At 33.4% G+C, this 20,380-nt stretch overlaps 1 protein-coding gene across 7 annotated transcripts in view; it reads right to left on the bottom strand.

Annotated features, from left to right (window-relative positions):
- LOC143252719 (coiled-coil domain-containing protein CG32809-like) overlaps positions 1-20,380 on the bottom strand; it is a 431,304-nt gene that overhangs the window by 83,384 nt on the left and 327,540 nt on the right. For all 7 annotated transcript variants that reach the window (XM_076505287.1, XM_076505286.1, XM_076505285.1 and 4 more), the window contains 2 exons: positions 8,793-8,979; positions 6,018-6,050 (listed from right to left, as the gene is read on the bottom strand). In XM_076505287.1, the coding sequence (XP_076361402.1) occupies positions 6,018-6,050; positions 8,793-8,979 (220 nt within the window). The remainder of the gene's footprint in view (positions 1-6,017; positions 6,051-8,792; positions 8,980-20,380) is intronic.

Consider the following 20,380-nt stretch of genomic DNA (forward strand, 5'->3'; position numbering starts at 1 on the left):
TGTTTTTTGTTGTTTCTTTAGCGGTAACAGGGAACTAACCATGCTGTAAAATAAAATCCGTGTAGTTTATATTAGACGGTGCTCTTCTAAAAATGTTTGAGGTAATAACTGCGTTATTTGCTTAGTTTATGTTAGATAGTGCTCTCCTGAAGATGTTTACAGCAATATGTACTGTATGTGCATAGTTTACACTAAATAGTGCTCTCCTGAAGATGTTTACAGTAATATGTACTGTATGTGCATAGTTTACACTAAATAGTGCTCTCCTGAAGATGTTTACAGTAATATGTACTGTATGTGCATAGTTTACACTGAATAGTATTCATCTAAAAACGTTTACGGTAATAAATACTTTATCTGCGTAGTTTACATTAAATAGTGCTCTCCTGAAGATGTTTACAGTAATATGTACTCTATGTGCATAGTTTACACTAAATAGTGCTCTCCTGAAGATGTTTACAGTAATATGTACTCTATGTGCATAGTTTACACTAAATAGTACTCTCCTGAAGATGTTTAAAGTAATATGTATTCTGTGTGCATTGTTTACACAAGTCCTGCCCTGAAAATGTCTGCAGTATTAAATATTATCTTCATAGTTTATACTTTATAATTCTATTCTGAAGGTGTTTACAGCAATAACTACTTGAAGCAAAAAAGAAAACACACAAAATTTTTTTCTTTATCTTCAGTTATGCGACATTTTGGCCTTATACCATCATCAGCCACAAATGGACGGAACATAATAATAAATAATGTTTCGTAACTCGTGAAAAAGAGAACATTTTTGCAACGTTTCGGACATATTATCTTCATCATTATGTGTGTGTGTTGTTGCAGAAAATTTGGCCAATATTAACTTTTGATCAGATAATCACAGCCTATCTACTTAGGTGAAAAATAAAGGTAAAAATCAAAATCTTATGAGTATAAATAATTAAATATACTGTATCTTCCGTTAGGTGCTGCTCCCCGTTAGTACAGCGGTAAGTCTACAGATTTACACTGCTAAAATCAGGGTTTCGATTCCCGTCGTGGGCTCAGAAGATAGCCCGATGTGGCTTTGCTATAAGAAAACACACACACCCGTTGGGTACCCTTACTAATAATGCTAGGATAAACAAAGTTTTCGTATAGACTTCTAGACTAAAAAAACATATAAAACGTTCATTTAAACATTTCATAATGTATGCCTCTCGCTAGTAGAGCGGTAAGTCTAAGGATTTACATCGCTAAAATGAGGGGTTCGATTTTTCTCGGTGGGCTCAGCATATAGCCCGATGTGGCTTTGCTATAAAAAACACATACATTACATAATGTATTAACTTCTATTTGTTTATTTAGGCTCTTTATTTTCACAGTTATTTGTCGAATGTCCAGCTTTAATGATATTCATTTAGTTTTATGAATTATTCATCAGGCAAGAGAATGTATTTGTTCACTCATCCTCAACATTGTGAATTTTGGCTAAAACAAAAACGGAAAGCCTAGGTTTGCTATGAAAACACAAAATTTCATTAGTTCTGTTTGACTTACTAATATATGACGAAACCATGCTAATTTTTTCCTTTATTGTAAAAATTTATAATGTTGGTGATGAGAGAATAAATTACATTAACATGGAACTGAAATTAATTTAAAATTTTAAATGCTTAAGTTGACAACCGGAAAGAAATAAAAAGTAAAATATACACATAAACATTCACATATACACGAATATATGCATGTGTATACATACAAACACGTACACACATACACTGCTTGCCAAAATCTTAAGGCCAATGAACATAAAGAAAAAAATATGCATTTTGCGTTGTTAGACTCAACCACTTATTTGAGTAAAGCTTCAAAAGATGAAAATAAGAAAAGCGAAAATTAAAAAAAAAGCATTTAATGGGGAAAATGTGAACACTATGAAATTAGCCTAAATACTAGCTGGTTAAAAGTTTAAGACCATACTGAAACGAATCGTTAATCGGTAAACACGTAACGAAATTTAGTCATTTGTGTTCAAGCATTAGCGTTGTCAACATCTCTCACCGACATCTCCTGTGCTTACATTGAGTAAAAACATAGCAAAGGCTAAAAAGTTGACAGAGATTGAACGTGGCAGAATTGTCGAGCTGCAAAAGCAAGATCTTTCTCAACGTGCCATCGCTGGTGGGATTGGGCGTAGTAAAACTGTTGTTGCAAATTTCTTAAAAGACCCTGAGAAATACGGAACAAGAATTTCAAGTGGTCGGCCCAAGAAAATTTCGTCGGCATTCGATGGGTTGTCCGGCAAGACACCAGTCGATTGTCGAACCAGATTAAGACCCTTACGGACGCAGAATGCAGCTGAAGAACAATAAGACGGCATCTACGAAAGAAAGGCTTTAAAAACCGTAAACGTCTTCAAAGGCCACGCCTCCTTCCACACCACGAAACAGCTCGGTTAAACTTTGCTGAGAAGCACCAAACATGGGACGTAGAAAAGTGGAAAAAGGTTTTGTTCTTTGATGAGAAAAATTTTAAACTGGATTGTCCAAATATCTCACCAGATACACAGTGGAGGAGGTTCCATCATGATCTTGAGTGCTTTCTCCTTCCATGGAACAATGGAGCTTCAGGTTATACAGGAGCGTCAAACAGCAGCTGGCTACATTGGCATGTTGGAGAGAGCATCCTCATTGACTGAAGGCCCTCGCTTGTGTGAAAATGACTGAATCTTTCAGTAGGACAACGCTGCAATCCACAATGCCCGCAAGACTTTTTCATGGCAAATAACGTGATTCTTTTGGACCATTCAGCGTGTTCGCCCGAACTGAACCCCATTGAAAATGTTTGGGGTGGATGGCAAGGGAAGTCTACAAAAATGGACGTCAATTCCAAACAGTACATGATCTTCGTGAAGCCATCTTCACCACTTGGAATAACATTCCAGCCAGCCTTCTGCAAACGCTTATATCGACTATGCCAAAGCGAATGTTTGCAGTTATTCGCAATGACTGCCGTGCAGCTCACTACTGAGACCTCTTGTTATGCATTTCCTACCCTGTTTAGAACTTCCTTTTGGTATGGTCTTTTGTTATTGACCAGTTAGTATTTAGGCTAATTACATAGTGTTCACATTTTCCCTATTAAATGCTAAAAACGTTTTTTATTTTTATTTTCCATTTTCTTATTTTCATCTTTTGAAGCTTTACTCAAATAAGTGGTTGAGTCTAACAACGCAAAATGCATATTTTTTCTTTATGTTCATTGGCCTTAAGATTTTGGCCAGTAGTGTATATATACGGAAGTTGAGTATATATACTTGATATTAAGACGAGTTTGGAACTTAGCCATGTCTCATCGTGTTTTATCTGACAATTTTGCAGTTGTCTTACAGTGTATTTTCTTTTGCAAAAGGCTACGTCTAACAATGTCACGTTCAAAGTGCACCTCTGCTCTCTGAATGGTTTACATAATCCGTATGGTTTAGAATGACTACGATTTCTCAACACCCATTTCAACAGATCGATCGCACATATATCAAAAAGCAGATTCGCCTGTATGTCTTCGTATGGAATAGAAGAATATTCAATTTATTCTCCAGCTGCTCGAAGTATGCGAGTGCTAAATCGATGGTACGACTAGAAGCTTTATCTTGGTGAGTCTATACCCTGTTGGCTTCGTTTCTAGATGGATATCCTTCTTGATGATATTGTGTACTGTTGCCTGGGGCACGTGGACTGTTTTGCCACCGACTTTGTGGGCTCTCACCTGTTACAAAATCCTGCATTCTTCTTACTGTAACTGGGGTATGACTTACTGTAGGTCTACTTTTCGAAGGTTGTGGTGTCCCAAATTGATCTGTATTTCTTTGTTTTTCGGTGTTATTAAGTACAAGGGATTTTCCTGTCTTGGAAATTCTAAATGTTGAATCTGAATACACACACACACACACACACACACATATATATATATATATATATAGCCCAAGTGTATTAATATTTTGCGTTGAAAAGAGCTATTACATTATCTTTTCAACTATTTGTATTACGCCTAACAATTTCAAAATGCAGTTCCTATACCTTTTGTTTCAACGTGACTTTATATCGGTCGTGGTTGTCATAAATTGCTTGTTTACATATTTTAATATAACAAACACGCATTGCGAATATAAATATAGACAAATAGAAACACATATAAATATCAAATGAGTATATTACCCTCATGAATAACTACAATGAAATAATCGATCAGTTTAAAGTATTTATATTCCTAGTTCGTATTAATATTCGACAAAGTCTAATTGGTTTGTGTGTTCTGTAAAGGTTTTGTTAAAGTGGATTAATAGCTCCTGGTGGTTAGTATGAACACCATGAACATCAATAGATGCAAATCAAGATTTGCATAAAATCTTGACAAAATAAGAAAGTGTCACTGCTCATGGACCGACAAGGCCAGGTATTTAAGACAATCGACTCGTAATCTGAGGGTTGCGGGTTCGAATCCCGGTCACACCAAACATGATGCCCTATCAGCCTTGAGGGCGTTATAATGCCTTCCTTCTAGTCTTACACTGCTAAATTAGGGACGGCTAGCGAAGATAGCTCTCGTGTTTGCGCGAAATTCAAAACAAACCAAGCCGAATCACTGCTCAGGCGTTGTATTGCAGTTTCGACAATGTCAACTTACACGTTCACGGATAGGTTTGTTCGCCTCGTCAATGTAGGTGTTCTGACAAACATTGTTAGTTAACTATTAGGATATCATATGTTGTCATTCAGTCCTCAGGGACAGAAAGACATGATTTGTGGTTAAGCCAGAGCAGCTAGGTAATTTAAGTGCAATTTTTAATAAAACAGATTTTAACGTTTATAATAGGCTGTTTTACAAAAAAACTAATTACAATATTACTCTTTCATAGATACTGCTGACAAGACGACATAATCAAGAATGTTTTAAACATTGAACATTTGGCCTTGAATACCATCTTTGCGTTTCGGGACTCGTGTGTGTTCCTTTTTCAAGTCCAAGTAAGTATCCCGAAACGTCATCAAAATATTAATAGTCAAGACCAGACGCTCGATATTTAAAACAAACAACAAAACTTTCTGGTTGAAATACGTTTTAGAGAAGATTTTGAAGTCTACCTGAAGTTAGAATTGTTCTGTTATCTACAATATATATCTGGGTCATTAAATTGGATTCCAGTAATAGTGCTTCCACTTAGATCGTTACTTTTTGCTGTTTCTGAAAGTGAAAAAGAATATCGCTGACTAAATTGGATTTTAGTAATAGTACGAACGCTTCGTATACAGTTTGAAGGATTAGAACTAATTCGTTTATCTCTTTGAAAGAGGAGCAACTAACTGTTCGTTTCACACCCGCAGAGGGGTAATTGTAATTTAGATGAACTGCACAATGTATTGGCATTACATAAAGCTCTTGAGAAGGTATGTTTACTATGTTTCAAGTCAGATTCCTCCTTTTTTTATTGTCAAAATATCGAAATACGTAACACAATCACAACAGTTTTTCGAGAGTAGGGAAGTGTTCTGTTTATTTAATCAACACAAGTACCTTTTAAGCACAATATCAACAGTTAACCAATAAATATTTAAGTACGACTTTTCTTGAAAGTTTATGTCTGAAGGCAAAAAGATTCCACAATAAATAAAGCCAGCGAGTATGTAGTATAGACTTGTTTTATATTACTTAAGAAAAGCAGTATGTGGTATCTTCAAACGTCTGGCATAAAGATCGTGGAAAACAAACTTTCTCATCCATAAAAGCTGATAATGATACGATGAATCTTAGAAGTATTCTTTTTTTGCAAACACATGATAAAAATATCCTTCTTAATGTCAAAAAAAGTATTTAATTCTTAGTAAGTGCGCTTATAGAAAGATTTGGTCACAAATATAATAAAAATAGAGCTTTTATTGCACATAGAAGGAAATAGAACACAACACTGTTTTTGTTCATGAAGAAACTATTGATTAGATATTTTGACTTGAGACACGACATTTCTGCTTTTGAAAACTTACCATATTCCGGTGTTGTTTGAGTTTCAGGATAACCTGAAATAAAATCAAACATTTTTGAACATCATACTATAGTAAAAAGATTGTTATATTGCTATTCCTCAAACTAATATACATTAGTTTTCTTTGACATTCTGTGAATTCAACTGCTTAATTTTACAGTTTTATTTTGAACTTATTTATCAACTGTGTAAATAGTTATTACTGGTAGAGCCTTGTAAAAATTCAAGAATTTCTCTGAAAGTCTTTTCTTAAATACATAATAAAATATCTTTATTACATTTAGAACAGTTTAAGTAATATCGTATAAAAACGTCCTAAGCATGACAAATTAATTATTCCATGAAACATAATCAATGTAACTTGTGGGATAACTTAATGTTTCTTCATTAGAATAACGAAACATCTGCTACAATTGGTTGCACTCAGATTTATGTAGAATACTGTACCTTAATGAGTAACCACTCAAAGAACGTAGTTTCTATTCGAATCTACTGAAAATATTTAAAATCAGTGGAAAACTTATAAGTTCAGAGAAAGAAATTAATTAAACTTTATTAATATTTCGATATGAACATTTTAGTTGAAACAGTTAAATTAAATCATAAAAGTTAACATAATCCTATTTACATGCTTAGAACTCAGAATAAAAGTCAAGAAGACTGTATAACAATATCTCAAACATAGAATATCTGCCACATAAAATTCCGAGAAGGCTTTTCGGCAAATACCAAAGCTCATCAGGCCGGCTAGGATACAACAATGTCGTGAGACGCTAGCTATGTTAATATATTATATGAACAATGAGAGTTATATGTGAACTACATTAAGTTGGTTGGATGTAATTATGTTAATAATTTTCTGCCAGTAAACGGTCCTGCTTTTGCTGACATGACAGCAAATTGCAGAAATATCAGTGACGTGTGGAGTCTGAAATGAATCCGAATTACGAAAGTAATAGTGAATTTCTCACACACAAAGAAAAAAAACACATAAAAAGAGAGAGTTACAACGCGTGTGGATGGCAGGTTCATTATGGTAACTGACTAACTCATTAGAAATAATTCTTACAGCTCATGAACCTAATCAGGAAAATGTACGTTATAGTCTAATAGTTTGTTTGTTTTTGAGTTTTGCGCAAAGCTATACGAAGGCTATATACGCTAGCCATTCCTAATTTAGCAGTGTAAAAGTAGACAGAAGGCAGCTGGTCATCACCATCCACCGCCAACTCTTGAGCTACTCTTTTACGAAAGAATAGTGAAATGGCTGAAATGGCATGCACGCTTGGTGTGACTGAGTCGAACCCTCGATCCTCAGATCGAGTGCCTTAACCACATGGACATGCCAGGCCTCAGTCTAATAGTCTAATTCACCCCGTCCTTTTATTTTAAGTATAAGGAGTCTATAAAAAATACAAATCATTCTTTTATGATATTCGGATGTTCATGATATCCTACTAAGCTGTCTCTTGTCCAGTTACTTTTAACAATGCATTTTCGTCCTCCTTAAGGTATATTGTATCAATAGACATTGACCAGTTTAGAATTAGAAACAAGGATAAGTAACAGTATAGGTTCCTTAATAAATATACAGCGAAAATGGCAGAAAATCTCATGAAAACATTATGACGGTAGAGATATATAAGGCTATTAAAATGGAATCGTGCATCGTTAGTAATAAATAATATTGGTTACTATTGTATGTCATTGCAGAAAAGATCTATTCTGTGGGACATAATCTTGTGATATCGGTATCACTTACTGGCAGGATCATTTATTTTACTGCATATACTATGTACGTGTTATTTTTCTTGCCGATAAGCCTGAGAGCTAATAATGGAAACAAAAAACTCACCGGCTTTATCTAACATGATGTACACAAGAACCTCATTGTTTTAAGGTGAAGAGTTCGATGAGATGTGTTTATAAAGCTTCGCTAAATCCTATTTTGTTGAATGATATTTCTGAAGAGAAAAACAACAAAACTTTTTGGATTTAGCGACGATCAAGAAACATCTTTAGGAATCAAAAGGACTGAAAATGTAAGATCACAGAAAGATATTTCTCTGTTACCTTTCTCTCGGCACACAGAGGCATAGGATAACAATACCCGTGGCAGATTTTATGCTCTTGAATAACTGAAAATTGAGGAAGAGCAGGATTCGAACCCGTAACAATATTTTCAATACAGATCCTTTCACTTACTAATTTCTTGAAAATATCACTTCTCAGTTTTTGTTGTTTGAAGATTTGAAAAGTTGAAAAAATACAACATGATTCGAACATGGGATAATGCTTTGGCTGACTAACCTGGTACATTTTAAGAGTTGCAACTTTAAGTTCTTATTTTTCGCTTATCAACGAACAAATTTTGGCAACCGACTGGTGTAGCTCACAACACTTTTTTGTTTTTTTTTATAGCAGCGTTTCGTTCTTAGTGCTAATTTTAAGTACTTATATTGCAAAACACATAATTGTACGAACATAAATTTAGAATCCCTACGAAAGTAAAAACTGGAGCCGAGCTGGATTCCAATCTGCGATTATATTTTACTAAACAGGTACCAGTGGTTAGTTTTCTCAAGTTGGAACTATGTCTAGAGGTAAATGTCTTCCGCTGACACAGCGGTAGGTTTACGAATTTACAACGTCAAAATCAGCGGTTCGATTCCCCTCCGTGGACTCAGAAGATAGTCTGATGTGGCTTTGCTATAAGAAAAAACACACACACACACACACACGCTAGAGGTAAAATAAAAGTAGCACTACTACTTACCAAGAGAAAAAGCTCGTTCTTGAACTTTAACAGGAGGTCTGGTTATTGGAAGCGTGGATCGACCTTTTGAAGGTCGGCGAAACCCGGTAGCTGAAGTTTCGGCTTCAGACATAATACCTGGGTCATCTTCGTAAACACCGCGAGGAATCTGATAAGGAGAGTGCGACCTCTGTCGGCTTAAGGTAGTCTGCAAAATTCCAGTATTATTCGGTTATTCAAAAGATCCTAAAATAATTTACTGAAAAGTGGATAATTAACAAAACGGGAATATTTCATCAGAATCCATTAGCAATTTATGTATTGGATTTGCATTTTTACTGATGTATTTAGAAACTTTTCTGATGCTAAAATAAACTTATTGGCACTAAAAACGTTAAGCACGTTAGTCAGGAAAATTTTATTTGATTATGTCTTATATATTGCCGTGTGTTTTGTAAGATTGTTTATCCTGCACTTCTATTATTTATTAATGTTTCTAGTTGTAAATCACATCCATTATGTTAACATTTCTTACAATTCTCAAATGTACGAACACTGCTTAGTAAATACAAAAATGTCTCTGTATTTACCTTGTCATTCGGTTTGGCATGGCCAGGCAGTTCAAGCACTCGACTCGTAATCTAAGGGTCGAGGGTTCGAATTCCAGTCACACAAAACATGCTTGCCAGTTCAGCCGTGGGGAGCGTTATAATGTGACGGTCAATCCCACTAGACGTTAGTAAAAGAGTAGTCCAAGAGTTGGGGTTGGGTGGTTTTGACAAACTGCCTTCCCTCTAGTCTTACACTACTAAATTAGGGATGCCAAGCGCAGAAAATCCTCGTGTAACTTTGCGCGAAATTCAAAACAAACCCAACTGGTTGTGATTTTCAAGTCATACAACAATCAACGATCTTTCCAAATATTTCTCGATTATTATTTTTGTACCTTTAATGTTTTATATACATAATATGAATCAAACACATATTTAACTTCGTCTTCCATTCAGTTACTATTTTTAATTCATGCCTATTCTTATCGTTTATAGACATTTCTATACCAAAAAAACAAAACAATTCATTCATAACAATACCTTTTAAAAAGGGGACATTTTGCTTCAAATTTAATTAATATCAGTTGTTGCCAAACGCGAGCTTCCTGTTCACATATTTTGACGACAGGTTTGTTTATTTCTTTGAAAGCAAGCATAAAGCTACAGAACGGGCTATCAGCGCTTTGGCTACCATGGATATCAAAACCTGGTTTGTAGCGCTGTCAGTCCGCAGACATACTGCTGTGAGACTGAGAACCATTAAGAACAGCAAGAATCAGGTTAATAATCGAACAATATAGATTTATTTCACTCATCTTATAGAATGTTGTAATTAATTTCAGTTGATTTTCTTTTTTTAAATGTTAAGTCACATTTTCAAAACATATTATTGCAAATCCACACCTTAGTGAACTTAAAATTTGCAAAAGATTTTGTGTAGTCTATGTATTCTATGCTTTATTGCTACTTTATAATGACTAGAATTTGGCATGCCTAGAGAATGCTATTAGTATGAGAGTCACAAGAATACTCTCCAATAATACTGTTTTGTCACAGAGACATAGTTTTCAGCCATGATCCAGCAACATGCCAGTACTGCTTTGATACTGTTTCAACTTCTGTTTAGCGTACGTCACAGGTTTCGTTTTGTGATCAAAATTATTGCCAAGTCTGTTGTCGTGTTTAAATAAGCCCGAAATTAGTTTAAAATATGATTTCCTATCGGTGGTTTTATCAAAATTACTTCGATGAAAAGAAAAGGGACTTCACGGGTAATTACACTTTACATCCTTTGAGATTTATTTAAAGCCTACTTTTTAAATAAAGCTTGCTATCAAAGTAATTGTGGTAATTAGAAATATTTTGTTTATTTTGATGTACTGTATTCAAAACGTAAACAACTTAAAGGGTATTTCTGAACGTAATGGATAAAATTGATATAAATATCATTGGGCTTCCACGTATGTAAAATCATATCAAGTTAAAAATATGCTCAGATATCCTAGCTGCAAATATATAATATTCTGTGGAAGTGTGGTAAAACTATTGCTCGTGTTTACTTGCTATCATCAAACTTACACAAAAATATTCTTACGTGATGACTAATTTGACTTTTCAGATCGAAATATACAGAAGTTAAAAACGTTATATTAAAACTACTTTGGAACCAATCGTGTTGTTACGTTCTGTATTACCACGTCAAGTCGTACTCTGTTTGACACCGTGCATCTCAACAATGGCTCTTAAAATAATTCGTCATAAGGTTGTCATCCCCACAGCGCATTGTGCGAAGACGACGGTTTGTCATCGCCCACCCTTCTGATCTTAACTTACACAATATCCATTGATGATCATACATATATCCTTTCAGGAAAGCTTCTTGACATGTCGTGTATGACTTCTGGGAATTAATTTTTTTCACCCACTGACAGGTAGACAAAGGGACAAAGTTTGTTACAAATATCATTATATACACACACGCTTCATCGAGTATCACCATGTATTACCATTTACTCCAGCTAGGTACAATCAATGCAGTTCTCTATAGTTTTTCATTTTTTGTGAATGTGTGACGGAAGTATGTGCTTTTATATGAATGTGCTTTTGAATTGGGTTGCTTTTCCATACAGAGGCCCTTGATTGCCTGGATCACATGGACGGCTCTTCCCACAGAGCGGGTTCTATTAAAAAGATTCCGCATTTTGTTTATCACTACTGGTGTACTACTTGTTGCAGTTATCTTTATAGATGATTCTGATGTCTCAGACTGACCCATATTCCTTCATTTTCGGATATCATTAAACATTAGAGATATTCCAGTGTTGGAAGTTCAAAATTTTTAATCTGAACTCATTCTTTTAATTTGATTGTACAAATTCTTTAAATCTGAAAGGACTGCTACATATCCTTTCCAAAAGCAATCAGTTTTCAATAGAATCACACTACTTATGTAACGCCAAAAATGTAGTTTTGATACATACTGTTTCACCGCGACTTTATATCAGCCTATGGATATCACGTTGTTTGCTGACTTGCATATTCTAAATCGTATATGCAAAATGTTTATGCCATTTATACATATAGTAAAATAGTCAATGAGCATACTAATATACATCTGGAACAGCAAAAGATAGAGTTTCACTAATACGCTTTTCATAGATCAGTGAGAATTTGAAATGAATATAGTTTTCATTTTAGAGCGCAAATGCTTCTTTTGTACGTGTATTTAAGACGGTAAACACAGATCATTTAATTCTTTTTATTAAATTATTTTTATATTTTTAACCATGCCGTGAAATAAAAGGTAATTTAGTGAATTTCAAAAATTTAGGACTGTAAGTTTTTCAAATAAATGTAGACTTTTTACAGTAAAGTATTTTTTACTTGATCTACAATGCTACACTCAAACTGAGCACCATAGTTTGTAATTTACAAAAAACAAATATAGTTGTTCTTTTAACTTAATATTATTTTTGAATTGCCATGTACCACATTATATATATATATATATATATATATATTTGTCCTACTTAAACCACACTTACAAGCACTATACAAGTTGGGATCACAGGCCACTTTATGGCACGCTTTCGTTATCATCAAACCTCAATACACTATATGATTAGTTGCTAGACGAAGCTACGTTCGATTTTCATAATACGAACTTGATGAGCTAATGAACGTGGTAATACTTTCTACGAGTTAAATCAAAGATGATGAAGTGTGTAACAGAGGGTTAAACAATGTCTTCTTTCTTTTATTTTAGAAAACACGAAATAAAAATTATACGTGTATTACATTTTATTGTATCAGAAATAATTCACTATTGCAAAGAAAATTATATAGTTACCCTAGCAAAAATCTGACTTCAAGCATAGGACCATCAGTATACGGTTCACGTTTAGTACAATACTGAAAACTAATAACTTATAAAAAAAAAACTCAGCTATTGTATTCAAATACCTTTTTACCTATTAAGTATTTCAAAGGTATATGTATTTATATTTTAATACTTAATTAAGTAATATGTGTTCTCTAGATAACGGTTGATAAGATATTGTTTATTTTGAATTTCGCGCAAAGCTATATGAGGGCTATCTGCGCTAGCCGTCCCTAATTTAACAGCGTAAGACTAGAGGGAAGGCAGCTAGTCACCACCGCCCACCGTCACTTCTTGGGCTACTCTTTTACCAACCAATAGTGGGATTGACCGTGACCTTATAAAGTCCCCACGGCTGAACTGGCAAGCATGTTTTGTGTGACTGGGATTCGAACCCTCGACCCTCAAATTACGAGTCGAGTGCCTTAACAACCTGGCCAGAAAAGGTACTGACTAAGGAGTTTGTTCAAGTCTAATACAATTTCAAATAATGTTTGTTGTTGTTTTTTTGGTTTTGAAATTCGCAAAGCTACACGAGGGTTATCTGCGCTTCAAATAATATTTAGTCTCTTCGTCAATACTGTGTTTCCCAGATATAAAATACTCTTTCCTTAATTCATATCCACTTCACATCTACTAACACAGTAGAGTGTTATTTGTTCATTATTAAACGCTAACAAATTTTATTGTTTACAGTCTGTTAAAGTAAGCTATGAGTCTTTCCCTGAAGATACTACCTCAGGCTTCGGAAGCTAGTATTAATTATACAAGTTATTTCAACCACTTTGTCATATTTACACGTCAGAGAATAGAAATTAACATATTTCTGTCTATAACCCAAGTTAAAAATTTTATATTCTTGTCATCTTACACCAGTTTTACAAACAACATATTTAATCAATTACACTATAAAAACAAGACTAGACAGGGCGCATAATCGCAAATTCAAAAATTTTAATGGCAGGCTATCAATAAGTTTAAGGTAAAAACTTTGAGTGAGATATTTTTTATGGCATAGTGTTTAAATTCTATTGAGAGGTCTCTGTCATAAATTGTGTTTTTCTATAGTTTTGAAACAACTATTCATATTTTCTAAATTTTACCACTTATCAATGGTTCTGGTTTGAACCAGTACGTCGTTATCGATCTCCCTTAAACATGACGTCTTCACAGTTGTTCCAGCCCAGAATGTCTCTGTCTTCTAATTGTTCTGTTGGGTTTGGTCATCATTCAGTTAATAATATAATGTTATTAACCCGACAAACAAGGCTTAGCTAAAGTCCCGTTCAAACTAGAAAACGAATTTGAAACAAGGATTAATTAGATTTTATTTTAAGATAAAAACCAGACTTGAAAGAGGTTCTGATAGTCATCTTATTATCTCTTTTTTTTTGCGTTTTCCCTAACCATGCTGAGATACTTTTGTTTCAGTCTATATTGTTTCCTTTTCTCATTTATTTGTTTGTTTGTTTTTTGAATTTCGCGCAAAGCTACACGAGGGCTATCTGCGCTAGCCGTCCCTAATTTAGCAGTGTAAGACTAGAGGGAAGACAGCTGGTCATCACCACCCATAGTTGGATTGACCGTAACATTATAATGCCTCCACAGCTGGAAGAGCGAGCATGTTTGGTGCGATGGGGATTCGAACCTGCGACCCTCGGATTACGAGTCGAACGTCTTTACCCACCTGGCCATACTGTAATTGATCATATCCCATCGACCTATTTTTAATTTCAGTGCAGTCATAATTTTGTTCCTTGTTTTCAGCTGTATCAAGCTGTATCTTATGCACTAATTAAAAATAGCCATTTGTTATATATTTAAAAATATGTCGCCCTTTTCTTGACCACTCATAATTTCGCTAACTACACATATGAACCTCTTGCTCATTTATGCTGTAACAAAGAATATCACATAGGTAAGAGATGTGTAACAGATGAGCTTAATATACCAAACACTAAAAGTTGTCTTCAAAGATATGAACACAATAACTGAACAAGACTAGAAATGACTGGTTTATCCGGCATGCCTTAAAGATGTCTTAAACTTATATTCTCATAAAGAAGCAAGCATAACTCCATCGAGCAAATGGATACTAATTTATTTCTACAGACTATTTGTATACCCCAATATCAATAGCAATACCAAAAACACAGAACTTATGTACTCGTCACATCAGCTTTTATAGAAGACGTTGGCAGGGTGCCAACGTAAAAGCTTCCTTCCTTCCAGGGCTAAACGTTACTTAATGCACAATGTGTGAAGGATCTATAGACGAGTAAAGCATTGTTCCAAGATGGTTAATAGCCTTAGAAAATAAACACTGCCTGTTGTTAGCTTCTAAAGAACAATACATTGTTCCTGCCAAATGTAATATAGAAAAGAAAGCATGTTTTAAAAAAAGAATTAAAGTTTTGTCGAACAATTTCAACTTTCCTAATTAAACCACCTACCACGGGATATCGAACTCCGATTTTTAGTCTTATAAGTCCGTAAACTTACTGACCCCTGGAGTTTCTTCCTTAAGGAAAGGGATGTCAGCTTCCATATGTGGCTGTTGTTTTATAATGTATAGAAGTATGAAATGAGAATACAATATTTTTTTCTGAACTCTTTCTTCAGAAATACGAGAGTTTGACAGACTTCAATTGTCTGTCACCTGATGAAAACGAACCGAAATATTATACTATATTTCACAAAAAGGCAAGCAACTGAAGTCTGGGAATCTCCAAATGCCACATGAACTTACCAAATGTGTAGAGGTAATCTTTCTGAACGAAGAAACTTGGCATTTTTTATTTCTTATCCTTACCAAACACAGTATAGCTTCGTCTATCAGAATAATGCATTAGGATTTATATAATGTACAATTATTAATTATGTATAACATATACTATGTACAGTATTTCCACTCATCTTTTCTGGATTATGCATCATCAATATACTTAGTCTAGGTAAAATGAGACGAAATCTTCGGGTTCAAGTAATGCTTACTAAACACAAAAGATAATGGCCAACTTAAAGTACAAGCACATGCAATACAATACAATAGCAAAAACAATACCTATTACTGGATGCAAGAACTATCATTTAATAACCTTGGTTCATTATGTATGTTATACGTTCTACTCCAACATAGAACTTTAACGAAAGTGTGGATAAGAGGTTTCTAAGTATCAATTTTTTCTTATCGATTAAAACATCAGATGACAATTAGAGTGAGAATTAATAACTCGTTTCATAAAGTAAGTTTCAAAAATTTTGGAACTGAATCCATGTTCATTATTTTCATTTTAAAACTACTTACGTTTTTTAAAAAGTCATTTTATTTCACATCAAACGTAGTAAGAAAAAAAGCAAGGACTTCTGCATTCAAGCAAATAAGTTCATTTTTCAGCGTTCTTATCGACTTCGATAGAATTAATATATCATGCTAGTTATAAATGATGACAACATGATTTACTACACATGTGCTTTGCTAATTCTTTTGTATATCTTTCATTAGCAAACTGAATGAAAAATTAAACGCTTATCTTTGTAGTAATGAACATACAACATATCTTCTATGTGGTTTTAAAGGCATAAGAGTTGATAGCCAAAATTAGAAACAAGAATTACGACTAACAAGGCATTGCAATTCTATTATTCAAAGGCTTTTGTGAAAATTATAAATGTGAGTAATTTAGTTTTTACGAAGATATCTGTTCTGTTTGTTTCTAATAACATCTGTTATTCGTATATTTCTTTCTTTCCGAAGAGATGCATTGTATTATCCGTTACTAATAAGATATCTTGTTTGTATATTTATTTATTTACGAAGAGATGTGTTGTATTATCTTCTTATAAGAGGATTAGTACTTTCTCCATTTACTTTTAACGGAGACATGTGTCATATTATTTGTTTCTAATAAAATAAATAACTTCTATATTTATTTTTTACGCAGAGATGCGTTGTATTATTTATTTCTAACAAAATTAATACCTTCTAAATTTATATTTTTACGGAGAGATGTGATGTATTACCTGTTTGAAGAGAGTAAGTATTTTCTACATTTAATTTTTTACGCAGAGATGTGTTGCATTTTCTATTTCTTAGAGGATTAGTACTTTCTACATTTATTTTTTACGGAGAGATGTGATGTATTATCTATTCTTAACAAAATTAGTACCTTCTACATTTATTTGTATTATTTATTTCTAAGAGAGTAAGTATTCTCCACAGTTATTTTTTACGGAAAGATGTGTTGTTTTATTTGCTTCTTAGAGGATTCGTACTTTATACTTTTATTTTTTACTAAAATATGTTATTTTTTGTTTTCAAGAGAAACAGTTGTTTGTACATTTCATTTCTATGAAGGGGTATGTTTTATTAAATGTTTCTGAGATGTTCATTTGCTTGTGCATTTATGGTTTCACGAGTCATGATATTTACTCATGACTGGTAACCGTCAGATCTCCATGAACCGTCCCTTGCGCCTAATTTGTATCTGTAACTTCCAAAAATAATAAATTCAATTTAATGTACTTTCTTATTCATGCTGCATTAAATCTCCCAAACTGGGAAGGATATGGAACTCTATTTTACTTTCATTCCGTTCTTGATAACTTAGTCATTATAATACAACTCTTGTGCTTTCACAGACGTCACGAAAGTTATCTGTTGGTGTCTTTCATTTTCTTTAATTAAGATGGCGTTATAATTTTGTATTTTTAAGAACAGCGATAATTCTACTTAAATCTCATTATCTTATGAAATATCACTGAGAAACTACAAATATTATTTTTTAACAAGTTGTCTCATAAAGTATAGAAGCTGTTTCCCCACGTGTAGTATAACTTATGTAGGTCCACTTTTTTACAAAAAATGACAGACATTTACTTTGTTATACAAAGTAAGTGGTGTTTTAATATTCAACACAATCTTTATCCAGTAGACTTGAGTGTATATATATATATGTATATCTTCTCTCATTACCACTGGTTTTAATATGAGTGTATTAATGTTTTCCATTAGATGTTAATATTTTTCAAAATCGTATTACGGTGCCGCTGATGTAGTTAAATGTTTGTTTTGGCACAAACCTGCACAATGGATTTCGCTCTGTTCACCATTTTGTTTAATTTCTCACTGTCAAGATATTCACGGCATGCGCGGCAATTATTTTGTTGGTCTTGAAAGCTGTGCAAAATCTAGTTTTATCTTTAACACTCCTACGAAAGGTGGGGCCTAATAGGCCCCAGAGCAACTTGAAAGGTTATTAATATTAGGCTAATAATTTTGTATTTAAATGAAATTGCCATTTAAATGCATTAATGAATGGATTAACGAGATTCCCACTGTCCCTATCTACTATCTAGCGAAACCACAGCCAGGGGAACGGGCTTGGAGAAATCAGGACTAGAAACGTCTTTTCGTAGGAGTGTTAAAGGAACAGATTTTTCCAAAAAATGTTTTATACGTTTTCCAAGTATTTTCTTTTATTATGTAGAATCTTTTACGAATATCCAGAGAGAAATAATTTGGGGTTTTTAAAAGAGAGGATTTAAATAGCCGCCGAAATTAAGAAGGAGAAAGAAAACCTAAGGAGCCTTTGCAGTAACAGGATGCGAACCGTATATCCTAAGATGAAGAGCCAGGCGCATTAAACATTGGATTACAGGAAACTCTTATTACAACCCGGAATCAGGAAATAAATGCTAAGGCAGTTGCGAGGGAAGAAATTGAAATGGCTGTGAAACTAGTAAATATGAGAAGATTCACAAAGTAAATGTGTTTACAATCTTTCTCGTAGTAACCCAAGAACCCCGAAAGTCTTATGGTGTTCAAAGGTCAAATTATTGGAAAATATTTGTCGCAGACAAACAGACACACATTCACAGAATTTCTCAACATTTTTCTCTCAAGGAACAGCAAAGTTTTGTAAATAGCTCGGGAATCATTAGGAGTATAGGTTATAGTAATTTATAACATCAGTATTTATTCAAAAATAATTATACATGTTAAGTGATAAAAATATCACAATTAAAATAACTAAATTAGTGATATCTCAGAAAGTAAAGATAAGTAGATATTAATTTTAACAAGTAGTTCATATAGTTGTTTCTACTATGTACTAAATATCAAATGGATGCCAGATGAAAAAATAAAGCTAAATGAATACGAAATCTAATCTATCGTTAGGTAGATTGAGTTTAATATTTGTCTTAATATTTTAAACGCACATCTAATGAATATGTTAAGGATAAATTTAGTTGAACAATATTAGATATTTTCAAACCTCCAAGAAGTTCACTCTGGAGAATAAAAGTGAATCTGGTACCAATTAGAATATTATATAGACATTTTACCATAACTACGAAGAATATGATAAAATCCGAACACGAATAGCTCACTGATATGAGTTGTCTCAAAGAACATACATATGATTGTAGGCTAATGTTTTATTCTTTTTTTCTTGCATGATACACCAGGTTTCCAGATAATACTTTCAATTTGTGAAATCGTATTCCTCATCTAACATTCGATAAGGGTAAGTTTCTTTTCCGCCCCTTAGTTTATACGAGAAAGAAATACATAATACATATAGTGACATTCATGAAGTTGTGGATATCACTTATACATATATATATATAGACCGTACAACAAAATCCTAGATTCATCACACCTTTAAATTATTGTGTTATATATATTGAGCTCAATATTGGGAAAAGCTAGCTTTTTTAACCTTCTTAAAAACATACTTAAAAATTGGGTAGAGTTGTTTTTAAATTACAAAATACGTTCAATAACGATAATTACAATGTATCTTACACACCAAAAATATTTTATCCTAGAAGTAAGACAGATTCAGAAGAGAGAAAAACGTTATGACTGCACACAATGTCTTTCTGTAGGCTTACGTTTGTTATGAAAAGACACCAACATATAGACCCGATTATTCATATAGATTGATCCCTGCAGTTGATGCTATAACTAAACGTACGAGTCGGGTTCATTATAAGCTTTTTTTCTACCGATTTATCTTCCATTCGTAGCACATTTATTTTATTTTAAATATACTCAAAACGTGTCAAGAATTTGACTTTAGCTAAAAGAAAAAAGTGAAATGGAATTCGAATAATCAAAGTTTGCTGGAAAAAGTAAATGTATATGCAAACAAAATATATCCTTCTTTATGGAAGTTTTCATTTATGCGAAACAAACTGAGCAAAACATAAATGTTTTTCACGCAATTTCGTATTCTCATGTCCTCGGTAAATTATTAAAAATATCGCTTCCAAACGTTTTTCTACTCCAAGAATACTTCAGATCCCATAATTACTGTTTGTTTTTTTGCATTAAATCTCTTTGTTTTGTCTGCTATTTATTCTTTTTTAATGATCTGGGTAAAATATATATTAAGTAATGTGATTGTGAGGGACATCGATTTAAAATGCTCTCATCTGTTCTTGTACAATAGCACCATATGATGCCAAATTCTTCAATGTGTTTCTAGCTAATGTAATTAAATATTCATTAAAAAACAAAGCTCACTATTTTTATTCAGTCATGGATGAAGAGGTTGGACATATTCAGAGAAAAAGCTGGGCAACACTGGTGAAGTCATTGTGAAATAATTTCTTTCCAAGAAATCGAAACGTTAAGCCTCATAACCTAAACTTAATCATTTTATTTCTAA

Source organism: Tachypleus tridentatus, chromosome 6 (genome assembly GCF_004210375.1).
Source record: "Tachypleus tridentatus isolate NWPU-2018 chromosome 6, ASM421037v1, whole genome shotgun sequence".
In the NCBI taxonomy this organism is placed as follows: domain Eukaryota; kingdom Metazoa; phylum Arthropoda; class Merostomata; order Xiphosura; family Limulidae; genus Tachypleus; species Tachypleus tridentatus.